This window comes from Kwoniella shandongensis, chromosome 5 (assembly GCF_008629635.2).
Source record: "Kwoniella shandongensis chromosome 5, complete sequence".
In the NCBI taxonomy this organism is placed as follows: domain Eukaryota; kingdom Fungi; phylum Basidiomycota; class Tremellomycetes; order Tremellales; family Cryptococcaceae; genus Kwoniella; species Kwoniella shandongensis.
This window is the reverse complement of record NC_089291.1, coordinates 1,050,566-1,065,932: the sequence shown is the minus strand read 5'-3', so window position 1 is coordinate 1,065,932 and position 15,367 is coordinate 1,050,566. Positions and strand designations below refer to the sequence as shown.

The window sequence follows — 15,367 nt, the reverse complement described above, 5'->3', positions numbered from 1 at the left end:
ATGATAGGATGTGCCAAGCGGAGATGTCCGCATTGTTGTTGCGAGGTGGTAGATGATCGTCATTCCTCCACTTTCCTCCATACTTTCGAAATCTGTTTCGCTTCTTTTCAATGTTCAACTTTCGGTCAAACAACCGCCATGCCAGCGAAACGACGTCGAGTGCCTCCGTCCCGCCCATCCACCACCGTCAGCACAAACACACCGATCACCTCCTCTCCCTCGCCTTCCAAGAAACCTAAAACAAATCGGTACAAGACTTCTCGATCAATATGGACCTCCACCGAAGATTGGGATACGCTAGTCACCGAATCTGCACTGTCCACATCATCAATCTCGACACGAGCACCTCGACCTCGCGGCTTACATAGTCTAGTGAAATGCGCGACGGATGCTGCTGGAAGGGGGTTTAAGCGGTTGTGGGAGCAGGGCGAGGTGGTGGCGGACGGAGAGGTGGTAGTTGGTCCAGGGAAAGGGTGGAGGGAGGCTTGGTTGTATCTTCCAGATCATCTGAAGGAGGGAGTGAGGGATAGGATATTTAGATGGTGGGGAGGATATCTGACACTCCAGCTGATCCATGAGGTGAGTTATATTTGGAGAAAGGAATGGGTGTTTCAGTCATTGCCACCGTTGCTCTTCCTTTCCTTCATGTGTGGTAGCTAAACAGTCTCGTTCAGCTGTTCTCAATACCCCCTCGACTCATCTTACCAGGCGAACTTCTCCCTTCCATATCCAAAGCAGACTATCTCAAAACCCTCATTCCAACCTCTTCATCCCAATCTCACTACACTCATCTCATCCTCACTCACGCCAGTTCAGCTACCGACATAGGATTAGCGGGTCTCATCTATCACTTGCCCGATTTGGAGGTGATAAATCTCAAAGGGTGTACTCTGGCAGGATCGAGGACAGTGCAGACTATCATGGAGAGATGTGGGAGCTTGAAAAGGGTGAATCTGAAGGGAACGAAAGTTGGAGAAAAGGAGGTGGGAGCGTTATTGAGGAAGTTTGGAAAGCAGTTGGAGGGATTGAAAGTGGACGACATCGTATTTGAGGTGAGGTTCTCGCAGACTGTCATGACTGCCAAGTGCTTTACTGACTGTACTCGCTGGGAACAGAACATCAATGAGACCTTTGACTCTGGTCCGTATCCCTCTCTGAGACACCTCTGCCTACCCGGCAAAGTGCTCAATCCCCCAACAAGTGATTTCCGCTCTCGTGCTCGGATCATGGGACACAGCATAGGGTATCCCCATCCACGTCCTACCCCCGATTCCTCCATAATACAGTGGTCCCAATTCAGCGATACTTTTCCAGCTCTCACACATCTGTACTTGCCCGGACTGCTCATCCCTGAAGATACGATAATCAACCTAACCCCACATACACTGATCAAATTATCGATCGGACCACAAGGACCACCCGTACCAGTAAGCACGATCATTCGAATCGTCGAATCCCAAAGCAACACACTAAAGTCAATACATCTCGGCAATCTACTACCTTTACCGGTCAAGCCGTCACAAGGGTGGGGTTTTGATATACTCGGAGAGAAGTTGAAAAGGTGTGAGAAGTTGGAGGAGTTTAGACTACAAGCGGATGCGCATGGATCGAAGGATGTGATGTGTGATCAGGCAATGGGGAGATGTTCGGATTTGGTCTATGGTCCAGGATTGGCAGGTCCTTGGCGAAGAACTCTCAAAGTGGGTATCTCATCCTACGACTCGAGCGAGGCGGCGAAACATTGCTAAAAGACAAACTTTGACAGCGTTTGTCACTCCAAGTCCCTCAAGGCATCAGCGCGTTCTCTTTCCTTCCGGTCGAGTCAGACAACCAAAGTCAAACACAGATATGTCCTCTAGAACAGCTAGATCTTCCTTCTGCAGATATAGACGATACGGCTCTTCTCGCAAGAGCTTTAACCCATTTCCCCAATCTGCGAAGTCTGGACTTGTCAGGAACAACAATCACAGGTCAGTAGTGGTGTTTCTCCGTCAGCGTCATCAATGAATGAGACTAAAACTGATGAGTGAATATGGTGGGATAGATGACGATATGAAAGTGGTCCTGGAAGGTTGTGGACTGTTGTCACGAGTCGACTTGACCTCGTGTAGAGGAATCAATGTCCGACATCGTAGGAACATCTTCAAGGTCAGCGATGGTGATGTGTATAGTTTGATCTAGATGCTGATGATGTGCAGGCACTCGAGAAGGAGTAGATGGAATAGCCTCGTTGAGGCAAACGGATATGCTGCACTTCGAGTTGGGCCCACGCATATCGGTGCACACGATATGTTATATAATACCTGTATTTCATTGATCGGACAGGAGTTGTATAAATCAGAGGAGGAAGCTGTACCGGTAAATATGCATCACATCATCCATGACCTGGCCGTGGTCTGTGCGACTCGCCGCCCGCCTCGGTCTCCCTGTGGCTTTCCCCCTTGAGTGCAAACCGGAAAGAGCGCCTTGGCCGAGAATCGATCACATCGAAGTGAATTGAACGAGCACGCGATACGCCACATGTAAGCAATAAACCAAACATGCTTATACATATGACTTGATTTTTGCACTGCTTGACTAACTCTTGGAAAGGTCGAGACCAACACGGAGGCATTCGTGTTATGTCAATAACCCATCGGATGGGAGTTGAGCGCGTGTGATTTGTTTGTCGTAAACAGGGTTTGTGACTTTTGGGTTGTTTACTCTTTCGTTGGAAAGATCCGGTGAGTGACGCCGTTCCTTCGTTCCTGCACCACACCGTATCTCCCTTTGCACATGGTTCATTCGGGCTACCTTCCGGCCAGTCTTGCAATGGTCATGCACAGGGCAAGGAGAGCGGGGCGCAATGAGTAAGGATTCGATTCTTCCTTGTGTGCCTGAGTAAGGTGTTCTTGTTGGAGATGTCAACACTTACGGAGACTTGACCTATGTCATTGTATCGCATCGCATCGCATCGCAGTGGGTATTGTGGAGTGTTTGGATACAGTATATGTATTGTGTTTTCGGTTGTTCTTTGCTCAACTGTCCATTCGTATCGATCCATCTCTATTCATTTCTGACCATAGTCACTCTTTTCCACACCGCAACAAACGACGATTGTGATATCATCTCTATTCCACAACGACATCCTCTTTCGTGCACAGAAGTACTTTACGATCAACATGCTTAACGTCCTCCTTGCTGCTTCGGCGATTCCTGTTTTCGCAACTCTTGCTCAGGCCAGTGCCAGCGCTAGCCCCGCTTTCATCGGTTGTTTGAGCCAAGGATCTATCCCCAAAGGATCTACAACGATCAAAAGAGCATCTAATGATCTCGCTTGTGCTGTGAGTGTGACAACTATCTTGATCAATCAAGGCTGACAGTTTCATGTCACAGACCGCATGTTACTCGAAGAGCTCATCGTTCTCCTATGCGTACTGGGACGTGGACAATGAGAAATGTCATTGTTCAAGCGATTTCTTGTCTACATCAGAGGATTTCGTGGCCGGTGCCAATGCACATGGAAGTTGTCGTGACGGTAAAGGACAAGTTGAGGTGAGTGCGGGGATCTTCTCTCGTCTACCAGAGCTTGTTGCACAGAACAACAGAGCGACAATCTACTGAAATAGGAAAGATACTGACCGCGTTGTACATTTGTCCATTATAGGTCCTCATGACCGACTCATCCTTTGCGTTCCAACAATGTTACTCTACCTGGCCAGACACGTACGATTTCTCCGACACGATCCAAACCGATGTTCTCAGTCCCGAATCATGTTTCTCATTCTGCTCTCATCATTTGATGGCACAATACACTCCTTATTCGTTCGAAAGTACCACCGAATTCACATGTCGATGTTCTAACGATATGCAATTCGGGACTCCAGGGACATGTGATCAATCTTCAGTATTCACTTTTGCCCGAAGTCATGAGCATGATGTTGAGGGGAAAGAGGATGCGAGTAGATTGACGATGCAGAACAATAATGGGAGAAGGGGGAAGAAGGTGAAGAGAGCTGGAGAAGGGGGTTGTCCTAGTCCTTTGCAAGCGTGTAAGACCGCTGGCGATGGTTCTGCTTTCCAAGTAAGTCTTGCAAGTCCTTTCAACACTGGTCAAATGAGCTAATCACGCCGCTTCTCATAGTGTATTGACCCAAACCTCGCGCTCGGTAAGCTGATCTCGACTTCTTACGCTCGTCTAGCAGCTGACGTTTCACGCGTGCAGAATCCTGCGGAGGTTGTATCCACGGCAGTTTCGGTTCTTCCTCCTCATCCTCCCCTGCTGTCGAGTAAGTCTGAAGCTCATATCTGTTTATAGCCTTTGCTGATCTTGCTCCGTTTCCAGCTGTACCACCCTCCCCGGCGTCGCACAAGGCGCGGTGGCGTGTCTGAGCGGACAATGTCGAGCGTACAGATGTCAAGATGGGTTCAAGTTGAAGAACCATGCTTGTGTTGCTGTTTAAGAGGGGATTGTATTTGTATGACGTTGACATTGACATTGTTTGAGAGTTTCACATGGACATTATTGCATGCATTTTGGCTTGACTTTGGCGTTCTTGATTTTGGACCAAGATAATATGAAAAGTTGTTTGGCTTGTGCGCTTTCATTTGGTTACAGCGATACTACGAAGCGCATAGGAGTCTCAATGCACCTACTCGTCCCCCGGCTCCCGACCGCCATGAGACCTGCAGGCGCATCTCTAAAGATCAGAGTTGACATGAGATGCACCGATGCAAATTGCTGTCCGTCCCGTCACTGTATGCATCACCCACCATAGAAGGCGGAATTACCCTTTTTAGCGGTTGTTTACACTGTTTGGTCCTTTCAACCTCCACCCAGGACGTGGCTGCACATTCCTCCTTCCCTTGCTTGATTCCTATTCATTCCTCTTCAACCTCTTCGTTCCTTTAATCTGCTAATCACCAAAATACTCTCTGGACCTATCACCTAATCCTCCTCCGTATCATGGTAAGCTGACCCGGCAATGCACCCGAGAGTCAGACACACAGCTGATGATTCCGTCTTTCCCGCGGACATAGTCCCTCACTCCTCAAGCTCTTCGTCTCCTCTCAAGAGAGATCGTGACTCTCAGATCGGATCCTCCAGAGGGTGTTAGGATAGTAGTGGATGAGGATGATCTGACAAATATGGAAGGATGGGTACAGGGACCATGTAAGTGGGATGTTATCTTGGTTGAAGTCGGGGGAAAGGGGTGCACAAACAAACCGGAGAGGATCGTGCGGGAAGCAAATTCCGTCCCGTCGTGTGACCACCCAATTCTGGTTGAATGACTGCTCTGCAAACGCTCTACGTCCAGACTCTGATGGAGGACCGTCACGCAAGGGAGATATGCTGACAGTTCCCCTCGGTCACAGCTGGTACACCATACGAAGGAGGATATTTCCGCATCCGATTCCAATTCGGTATCGAATATCCCAACCTCCCTCCAAAATGTACGTTCGATTCAAGGTCACCCTACAGTAGAATGTAGCTTAGATCAAGCTGATTGTCTGATTGACTTTATAGGCACGATGATCACCAAGATCTTCCATCCTAATTTCTCGAAGAATGGCGAAATATGTGTTGATACGCTCAAAAAAGGATGGAAGAAGGAGTATGGAGTGGGACATGTGCTTGTGGTATGTCAAAGTCCGCACCTTCATCATCAGCAACAGAATTGTTCCCCACTTGATCGCGAAGCTGGAGCTGACAAGTCGCATTGTAACCCTAGACAATTAAATGTTTGTTGATCCATCCTAATCCGGAGAGCGCGTTGGATGAGGAAGCGGGTAAACAGCTGTTGGCGGATTATGACGGGTATTGCAAGGTGAGTGCTGGGCATTCCAAACAGATTGATGGGTGCACGAAACGCTGACAATGTAACAGTACGCTAAATTGATGACCAACATCCATGCGACTCCCAAAGTGAGCTCTCATTATAAGACTTCTTTCCATTTGACTTCCATTCCCACCCTAGCAGCTGTATAGCTAACGACGATCACTACCTACAGCTCCCTCCTGCTGAGTTCCGCTCTACTGCCTCCTCTTCGTCAACGACGAAAGCCCCTCAAATGACTCAAGCATCATCATCCCGTCCGCCCAACTCCGCGTCTTCCGTAACCAGTACCGGTACATCAGCCAGACCCACTCCTCTCGGTATGAGCGTGTCACAAGAGCAGAGTCCGGTAGTCGAGCAATCAGCGACGATTGGAGACGACACGAAACTCATGAAGAATGGCTTGGGTGGTACGGGCAAGATCCCGGCGGCTGGAGGAGCGAAGACGGGCGCGGCTAGTAAGGCGAAGCGAGGTGTCAAGAGGCTTTAAGTGGGCCGGGAACCTATAGCTTGTCGCCTGATGAGAAACGCAGGCAATCTGGATGATCATTGTGAAGAGACAGAGTCGGGATGGAAGTGGGTCAATGGACAATGAACGAGGTCGGATATAATGGTATTAGGATACTTGCATACTTGTGATACCCCTTCCGAGATCACTGTTTAGTACGATATGTTGCTGTATACTGTTAGCATAACATGTGACTATCTCGTTTTCTTTAAACGGAGGGCACGTTACCCTTCCCGCTACCTGCTGAAGCCACCATGCTCTAATTGCCATTTGCTATCGAGGTCTAGCATATTATGGGCAGCATCCAGTAGATGTATGCCAGCGGCCGAACAAGATCAGTCGCGTTGCATCGTCCGTGCCCTGAATCCGCAATGAATTCAGTCAAACCCAACTTTTTTGTTGCCTTCCTATCCTCCTCACCGCATCACAACATCAACGCATCTCGTGAGATCCAGCCGCTCATCACAAGCGCCTGCATAACACCAGTCAACCCCGTCGTACCTGTGCTACTGCACAAAAGCATTTTTCATCCAACCTACAGTCTTCCCCAAATATGCCCCCACCCATCCTCGACTCACCGCTCTTCAATCTGGTTACAATCAACTCTCTTCTCTCATCGCCCGCTCCTCAAACTACAGAATTGCGGATCCAGCTCTTATCAGCCAAAATCCACCTACTCACTCGACAACTCCCCTTGGCATTATCCCCTTCTGGTCGCTCCCGTCCCGTCCCCTCAACGTCCAAATGTCCCGCCGAATTACCAACGACGTTAACTTCGGTTCCCGATTCCACTTCGACACAAATCCCAACGTCACCAGTCGAGCGCAAAGATAATTCTCCTGGGTCAGAACGTGATCCGAGACCAGAGGTGGAGGTTATGCAAGTTCGATTGGAACTAGCCAAGACGTATATGGGCTGCAACATACCAGATTATACGAATGCAGAGTCCGAATTGAGTGTCGTGGAGAAAGGGACAAAAGGGATGATCAAGAGGTTGAGTAAGGGAAGCGGACGACCTAGACCTCAAGATGGGGTGAAGGGTGGTGATGTTGGTGTTGGTGGTGGTCAACAGGATGAACAAGGAGGGAGGGATGGGGATGGGGTGTTGAAGCAGATCAAGGAACTGAGGAGGGAATCGTTGAAGGGGTTGATAGAGGTTGAAGAAGGTTTAGGAAAAGGTAATAGAGCTGTGAGATGGAGGGAAGCTCTTGAGGAGATGGACGCGTAGAGCTCGGTAAGGGACGTCTGTTCTGTGACGCTTGGCGTGACAATGAGGAGGATGCGCGGAGATGATACTGTATCATGATGACCTTTTACGAATTCGATGAAGGATCGCGATCTTACTGTAACTGTATCAACAAGTGAAACCATCACGAAGATGTGCCATTCGTGACATATCTCTGGACTGGATACACAGTAGTACGCCTCATCATTCCAAGCTCTACTTACATTACTCATACGAGACGTAATCCACAAGCTGATGATTCCGACCGTCCTCCCGGCTTGAAACAGTCTTCGTCCTGACTCTCTCATTGTCGTTCCAAAACACGATAGACCCTCCATGCTGCTATATTCTTCGCTACTTGCTGTGTCGGTCTCACCCCCTCAGCTTGCCTAACGAAAGAGTAAGATAGATACTTAGCTCCCCCTGGCTCTTGTATCGTAGGGAACAAAGACTCTTCAGCCATTCTTACTCACCATACACTCCCATGTTTGTCGACAACGGTACAGACCACTTTCCACATCTCTCCCTTTTTGACTTGGCTCTTCCGATATACAGGCTTGTGCTCTGAGCCGATCATCAGGGGATGTTGATTGAGAGCTTGTACACCACCGACAGCTTGTTGATCTTCTTCTTCTTCTTCCTTTTCCTTGGCGGACGGGCAACTTCGCGTTGAAGAGTTCAAATGGGTTGTGGGAGGAAGTGGCACGACGGTGTCGGTTGCGAGCTTGGCGGGACTCTGTTGTGCGAGTGGAGTGAGAAGTGGTGTTAACCATGTTAGGAGATGATCGTATGCTTGGCCGTTTGTACGTCCTCGCTCCATCGTCGGGCGATCAAATGTGCTCGGTGAATCACGATAACTCAAGACAGGATCTATGGTAAGGGAAGGAGAAGTTACCGGTGGCGCAAATGGCGATGAGGGCTCAAATGCCGATGTGAATGGGTTCATCGAAGATCCCAGGCTTATCATCGCATCTGGTTGCTTGATAGGGATCGAGTCTGGGCAGCGAACAGAAGACGCTCTTTGCCTTTGCTGGACTAGCGGTATCGACGACGGCTTCTGAGGTGAGGGCGACATGCTCATCATTGACTTGATCATGTTTTCCAAATCAGCAGTATGTGATTGTGTTTCTGCCTCCTTTTTCCCCTGGATTCGGCGTGATAGATCGATATCGATACGACGAGGTTCGAGGATTGGTGGTAACGTTGTTGCGGCAAGATCGTCTTCGCTATCATCGTCGTTGATCTCAAGCTTCACCTCTCCATCCCGAATTGACGGAGTGGGTGTTGGGGACGACTCCAGCCGGATGAGTGTCGTTTCCTTCTTGTAGAGTGATCTGGGTTCGAACCCCTCGCCAACAAACCTGTCGAATACGACTTGGTCTTCCATAAGGTTGCGCTCGGCTAAGACAATCTTCTCCACGGTTGAGGTTTGGCCGCATGTCGTGTAGCTATAGAAGACACCAGCTATGTATGCCCTTAGCAGATCTGCTTCAGCTCTCTCCGAAGCCTGCTGATGGTTAAGATCTCTATCGCCGGGAGCAACAATCGCTTCAAGGTCGTACGCGTTTGCGATTTGAGCGAGTGACTCGTCGCCAATCAGTCGGCTCGATATCGTCTGCTCAACAAGGGCAAAAAGCAAAAGGTATGGTAATTACATTCCAGTCAATACAGTAGTCCACTTATAGATAGATGGGATGTTGCCGGGTCGTTCTTGTCGGAAGGAGGAGATATCGAGAACGAAAGGAACTTACAGCTAAATCTGTAACGCTGAGTGACGGGAAGAGATCTTGGAGAATGATATTCGCAATGGAATCTGTTGTACCACATGGCGATACCCATGATCAGCTCATTCATCTTTACGATGCTCTGACTCTGACCATCAGTCCAATGAGCTGGTCCTGTCCTTCTCCATGACACGGACATGGGCCCAGGAACCGGAGGGGAATCCAGCGGATGGGCGTAACTCACCTAATAATTTCCCGCCGAGGTATACCAATTTATCATAGGACAACGAGCTCCCATTGTCCTCTTTAGGATATTGACGTAGCTCTTCCAAACTGGACGCCTCCAACAGCTCTGGATAGGTCGAAGTGTGGACTTCGAAGATGGTTCTGCTCATTCCTGGATCGCAGATTTGAGGAAGAGGCGGAAGAGGAAAAGATGACGAAGGGGTGGTAAATATCTCAGTGTTGAGAATGGAATCGAAAAAGCCCTGTCAAAGAGAAACGGGAAAGGGAAATCAAATCGACTACAAGGGGAAAACCTGAACACGAGCAAGGTAGTAAGTTGGAGACACAGCAGGAAGGAAGAGTTAACGAGCTCGAGGTCAAGGAGCGGAGAGAACACAAAGCGAATCAAGAAAAACCAAGAAAGAAGGTGATACTGTGAGTGTTGTCAAGAAGAAAACCATGAGCAGGAGATCAGAGATGAAGAGCTGACATGTTGTGTATGTATTATAGTCGTATGATAGTGTGGTACCTTGCGCCCATTGCACATTACACCAGGTGCGCATGGGCCTTCCATTTGGTAATGGTGTAAGACTCATGATCGTGCGCCACTTCTGGACGTTGCTCTAGTGTGGTATGTCAATTTGACAGGTGATGGAATGCTCGCCCTGGTCTCAGAATGGGCTAACACAAATATACATTGATGAAACGAATGACGAAGGTGACACTAGTTTCAAGGTACAAAACATGAATCGCCACTCTCAAACTTGTCGCTGCTCAGTAACCCTCTTATACTACTCCTGCTCCTCATCCTCCATCAGGCCAAGTTGACGGCAGATCTTCCACGCTGCCACATTGCTGGCTGCTTGTTTCGTCATTCTGATAGCCTCAGCTTTCCTTTTGTGTGGTGTAGTAGGTATGTTATCAGTCGAAGTTCCCATCAGATTCATTTGCACATATCACTCACCACTCTTTACCATCTCCATCTTTGGCCACACACACGACCTTCCAAGCTCCAATCACATTACCTATGTCGACTGTCTCATAAGTGTATGACGGGATGCCCACCGAGACCACCATGTTGCACTGGTGCAGTGTCGCTTTCCCTCCGACAGCCTTTCGATCTTCTTCCGCCCACTCTTCGGGAAGATCGAAGTTGGCATAAGGATTACGAGGTAAGGCTTGGATACGCATCTCTTCTGCTCGGAGAACGTCGACTACGAAGTGACAGATAGGTTCGAAAACGGGAGAAAGCCATGCGAAGAGGTAGTCGAATGCTTCGCCGCGGGTCTCGAAAAGCTTGATGGTGGCGGATCCTTCTGAGGATTCGGGAGTGGCGGGATCTTCTGGACTGCTTTCCTCTTCGTCGGATGCAGTTGATGCGTTAGTGTCATCCATGAAATGGTTGGCAGATGCCTCAGCATTTGGAGCTTCTTCAGGAGAGCTAGTCGATGATTCTGTAGTCGCATGATCTGGTTGTTGGCAAGATTGTTTACGCTGTTTCTTTTCATGCTCTTCCTTTCTCGATACTTGAGCTGGAAATTCATTGTCCCGGTGAATGTTATCGCTTCCATCAGTGGAGGAAGAATCGTTATTCGATTTGGAAGAAGCAGTCGGACTGGAAGAACCTTCAGAGGAGTTCTTATCGTCCTCCTTAGAGCCAACTGAAGAACTTCGAGATCGGACAACATCAGGACCCAAGAGTGAGTAATACACTCCCGCGATATAAGCTTCAAAGAGCGACGCTCGGACCTTCTCGTTCGCCTTGATCACTTGTCGCATGTGCTGGTCTACGATGAGGTCCTTGTGTAGTCCATATGCTGCGGACACTTGAGCCAACGTGACGTTGCACACGAGTTTGTCTCGGATGGCCTGAGATACCTCACTGGTCAGTCTGTCGTATTCGTAAATACCTCGCTAATGGAGAGCAGCCAAACTTACCGAGGCACCACCTTGACGAACGTTTGGGTAAAGCTCGTGTGCCAAAGTCACGGCGACAGCCTCTGCATATCGGTTGCAGAGTCAGTACAAAGTGATGCAAGTCAATGGCTGTACTAACCAAGTAGAGCATCTCCTACATGCTCGAGCTTCTCGTAGTCCATACCTGCCTGACCATCCAGAAGCATCATTGACGTATTATAGCTTCGTGGCTTCATAATGGCGCTGGTATGGGTGAACACCATTTTCTTGAGCTTTGGATCAGTAATAACAGGAATGGGAGGAAGGTCCTCCAAGTATGAAGCAGGGAGCGGAGGCAGTGGGACCAGTTGGAGTCTTGACTCTCGTGAATCAGAGGACGGCATCGTGAGTGATCAACGGTGTGTATATGGGTGGGTGAGTACTTAGGTATGCCTGTAGTTCTACTATCGAGGGAAGGGAATGCAACTGATATGGATGAATGTACGCGCTTCAAGAAGATTCCAGTGAGAGGAAGAAGAGGAAGAGGAAGAGAAAGAGAAATGCATCAGATATGGGGTCTATATACGTCCCTCGACCTATGCACAGACCTCTTCTCTCTCACGTTATCAAAGCCCACCCTGCCACAGACCATGACGTGGTATTATTCTCCGATTGCCACTAGCTCCTTTCGGTGGGATGATAACCCTCTTAACCTGATGATTACCGGTGGCGTGAGCAAGTTTACGATTTCAAGATTTCAGTCTATCAGCTTCATTGCTTCATTTGCGCCTTCTCACACGACCATATCGAAAAGACACAAACACCTGTCATCATGTCGTCCTCGACATCTCCATCATCGTGATAGAGGGGCACTCACCTTGTGATACTCAGCTGCATACCGCTTTTTCCACGCACGGTATGCCCCTCTCTTCGCCTTCATTCTCTTTCTCCTCTTCTTTACGCATGACAAAAACTCCTGCTACCACCTCCACCAATAATAACAGTAATACGCCACCTACAAACAAGGTCAGATCAAAGGCTGCCAATATGCCAATCAGCACATTGACAATGTTCAACAACAACAACATGATGTCGTCCAACAACAGTGCTGCGTCCTCGTCGAGATCGTCCTCTTTAGCTGGGAAGAAGAGGCCGAGAGAATCGGATGGTGATGCGAAGAGCAGAGCGGCGGCAAGACGGACAAAGAGTACAGGCGATGCGAGAGACGGAAGTGGGAGGAGTCAAAGCTCAAGCGCCAAAGACCGAGAAGCCTTTCAAAGGGGTCTGATCGCGGTTTTCGTACCCAAAGCGTTGCAGGAATCGAAGCAGGGCAACATGACACATTACAACGATCTTCTCGCTCATTTCCTCCCTACACCCACGATGCCAATCCCTTCTTTACCACCACTATTACCTCTTCTTCGAGCCATCTCAGCACACGTCTCACTGCTTTCCCCCGATATCCATTCACCTTTAATAACAGCTATTCTGAACCTGCACTGGGCTACTGGTGACGAAAAGTTCGTCAAGACGTTTGTTGGCTGGGCGTCAGTACTGGTCAGTGCTCAGCCAGGTTGGGCAAAGGAGGTAGTTGCCATGGCGGTCAAAGGTCTCACATGGCGTGAGTCCGATCGTCCCAATGCTCTCTGATCATCCTGTTGACCTTGCCTTCCAGAACCAACATTCACCTCACCGACTGCTGCACCTATATCCAGACGGATGTTTTACGCCAGACATCACCTGCTATTGTCACACCTCATATCGCTCGTTCCCACGTTGCCCAGCGTGCTGCAACCCGTCCTGATCAGGAACTTTCCTCATAAGCGAGAAGCTGAAGTTGCTCAGACCACCTGGATCAGAAACTGCTGCGAGTTGATAGGATATTGCCCAGAGTTGGGACAGCGGATGTGGGGCGAGATCGTAGACAGGATGTTGAGGATAGACGTGAGCTGTCCATTCTGTAAGAAGCAATTTAGCGCAGGATGCTGATGCCACAATCATCACAGGTCGAAATAACAAACAGTCTGGAGGATGAGGAAGATGACGAGGACGATTCCGATGACGACGATGAGATCCCAGTATCCGGTCCATCCCGATTTTCCCCCTTCGCGAGCATTGACCCTCTCGACCTGCTGATATCACAAGATTTGCCGCGAGCTCGTACCGCTTCGCTTTCACCAGACATTGGAGTAGATGACGATGATTCAGAAGGCGATCCCGACCCAGACGAGCTTTCTTCGGTGGACGGCGACGAATCCGATGACGAAGAGGCTGCGAATGCAGCAAAGGAAGCCGAAGCGCGGGCGAAGAAGAGGGCGAATGTAAAGGCTATGCGAGTGAAGCTTGATGGGATGCTTTGTCATTTCTTTGACCATCTGGAGGAGTACATGGGAGGCAAAGAAGGACATCTACCAGCAGCAGAAATGGCGGCGCAGAACATGATCCACTCCGCGGCAAGCTCTGGCGCATCGACTCCTACCTCCGAGGTCCCTCTACCAAGCTCATCAACGATCTCATCCCTTCTTCCTCGTCGACAACCGCTCTCCGCTGCTCAATCACTCTCTTATTTCCAAACTCTCCTCAACCTGTTCTCACGGCAAATCCTTCCAACATCAGCAACTCAACATATCCCTTTCCTCCTTTTCCTCACTGCTTCTTTCTCGCCTGCCCATACTGACCTCTTCCTCGGTCTTCTTGTTTCTCAAGCTCTTTACGCCAAAGCAAGCGCGATCACATCGCACGCTTCACAGCCTGTGTCTATGAACCAGCGAGTCGCCGCCACGGTCTATATAGGTTCCGTTGTCTGTCGAGCCCGCTTCGTAACAGACGAGCAAGCCCGTACCGTCCTTACCTATCTTTTGGCATATGTCGATGGCAAGCTACACCAAGCGCGAGCCAACAAGCGGGAGTCGGTGGATGAGCTGCCGCTATTCTATGCTGTCTGCCAGGCGGTCATGCTTATCTTCTGTTTTCGATGGAGAGCGTTCACAGCGAACGCGGATAAGGAAGGCGATAGTGTCGTGGGAGACATGGAGATGGACGGGGAGTCAGTGGAAGGTGAAGGTGAAAGCGAGGGTAAATGGATGAGTGATTTGGATGTGCTTCAGAGGGCACTCACCAGCGAACTGAATCCCTTACTTGTGAGTTGTTGGCGAAGAAGGCGAGCCTCGAAATGGTGACTAATTGGTAATTCGATCGATCCTTTAGGGCTGTAACCCTACCATCGTGTCAACTTTTGCCAAGGTTGCGCATCACACCAACTTTGCCTACTGCTTCTCCATCATTGAAGCGAATCAACAAACGTCATACCATACTCGATCCATTTCTTCCCATTCTCTCACCAACACGACTAACGGCACTTCAACCACCAACGGCAATGGCAATGGGAATGGAAAGAAGAGCAACACCTCGCGTCCTGGGTTGACTTCTGTCCCGTCCATTCCTGGATCTCAAAACGCTCCTCGACAAGCTAGACAATCGAATGTCGAGGCTGGTCTAGACAGTTATTTCCCCTTCGATCCATACGACCTACCTCGATCTAATAGATTCATCGAAAGGTTATATAGAACATGGGACGAAGTTGCGATTGAATCGGGCTTAGATTCCGATTCCGATTCCGATTCCGAATCTGGCGAAGAGGCAGAGGATGATGATGACGATTCAGGAGAATCGATATTGGAAGATCACATGATATTGGGAGGACGAAAATCGTTACCCATCTCCACAGGACCGGGGAGAATGAAGATTGGAAGTTATGGGGATCATCGACGGAAGATATTGGATGGAGGGAGAGATGGTGGTCTTTCCAGTAGTTTGGAAGGGATGAGTATCTCCCCAGGACAATTTGGAGCAAACGCAGCGGGACTCTTGGGAAGGTCTTGAGTAAGAGCTATCCACGAACGTTGAACAATTACTTATGTGCATAGGTTGTGCATATCTTATGTGTGTAATTTGTCGAAAATCATGCCTATTG

General features: G+C 49.2%; 7 protein-coding genes across 7 annotated transcripts; 5 read left to right on the top strand and 2 right to left on the bottom strand.

Moving 5' to 3' along the window:
• Positions 1-138: 138 nt before the first annotated feature.
• CI109_103068 (uncharacterized protein) lies at positions 139-2,216 on the top strand (the record flags this gene model as incomplete). Its single annotated transcript, XM_065967234.1, has 6 exons — positions 139-579; positions 675-1,052; positions 1,116-1,700; positions 1,766-1,970; positions 2,045-2,148; positions 2,199-2,216. 6 exons carry the CDS (start codon positions 139-141, stop codon positions 2,214-2,216), a joined length of 1,731 nt encoding a protein of 576 aa, XP_065823306.1.
• A 945-nt stretch (positions 2,217-3,161) lies between these two features.
• On the top strand, positions 3,162-4,442 carry CI109_103067 (uncharacterized protein; the record flags this gene model as incomplete). Its single annotated transcript, XM_032001455.1, has 6 exons — positions 3,162-3,323; positions 3,376-3,534; positions 3,647-4,063; positions 4,124-4,148; positions 4,205-4,268; positions 4,325-4,442. 6 exons carry the CDS (start codon positions 3,162-3,164, stop codon positions 4,440-4,442), a joined length of 945 nt encoding a protein of 314 aa, XP_031864345.1.
• A 503-nt stretch (positions 4,443-4,945) lies between these two features.
• CI109_103066 (uncharacterized protein) lies at positions 4,946-6,306 on the top strand (the record flags this gene model as incomplete). The annotated part of the gene is made up of 7 exons (XM_032001454.1): positions 4,946-4,948; positions 5,020-5,152; positions 5,356-5,433; positions 5,507-5,619; positions 5,712-5,807; positions 5,867-5,905; positions 5,992-6,306. The coding sequence occupies 7 exons, from the start codon at positions 4,946-4,948 to the stop codon at positions 6,304-6,306; spliced, it is 777 nt and encodes a 258-aa protein (XP_031864344.1).
• A 571-nt stretch (positions 6,307-6,877) lies between these two features.
• CI109_103065 (uncharacterized protein) lies at positions 6,878-7,552 on the top strand (the record flags this gene model as incomplete). The annotated part of the gene is made up of 1 exon (XM_032001453.1): positions 6,878-7,552. One exon carries the CDS (start codon positions 6,878-6,880, stop codon positions 7,550-7,552), a length of 675 nt encoding a protein of 224 aa, XP_031864343.1.
• A 301-nt stretch (positions 7,553-7,853) lies between these two features.
• CI109_103064 (uncharacterized protein) lies at positions 7,854-9,668 on the bottom strand (the record flags this gene model as incomplete). Its single annotated transcript, XM_032001452.2, has 4 exons — positions 7,854-7,938; positions 8,023-9,164; positions 9,301-9,362; positions 9,518-9,668. The coding sequence occupies 4 exons, from the start codon at positions 9,666-9,668 to the stop codon at positions 7,854-7,856; spliced, it is 1,440 nt and encodes a 479-aa protein (XP_031864342.2).
• Positions 9,669-10,289: 621 nt separating this feature from the next.
• On the bottom strand, positions 10,290-11,798 carry CI109_103063 (uncharacterized protein; the record flags this gene model as incomplete). The annotated part of the gene is made up of 4 exons (XM_032001451.1): positions 10,290-10,392; positions 10,463-11,367; positions 11,437-11,498; positions 11,555-11,798. The coding sequence occupies 4 exons, from the start codon at positions 11,796-11,798 to the stop codon at positions 10,290-10,292; spliced, it is 1,314 nt and encodes a 437-aa protein (XP_031864341.1).
• Positions 11,799-12,312: 514 nt separating this feature from the next.
• CI109_103062 (uncharacterized protein) lies at positions 12,313-15,276 on the top strand (the record flags this gene model as incomplete). The annotated part of the gene is made up of 4 exons (XM_032001450.1): positions 12,313-13,015; positions 13,070-13,338; positions 13,401-14,534; positions 14,602-15,276. 4 exons carry the CDS (start codon positions 12,313-12,315, stop codon positions 15,274-15,276), a joined length of 2,781 nt encoding a protein of 926 aa, XP_031864340.1.
• Positions 15,277-15,367: the final 91 nt, after the last annotated feature.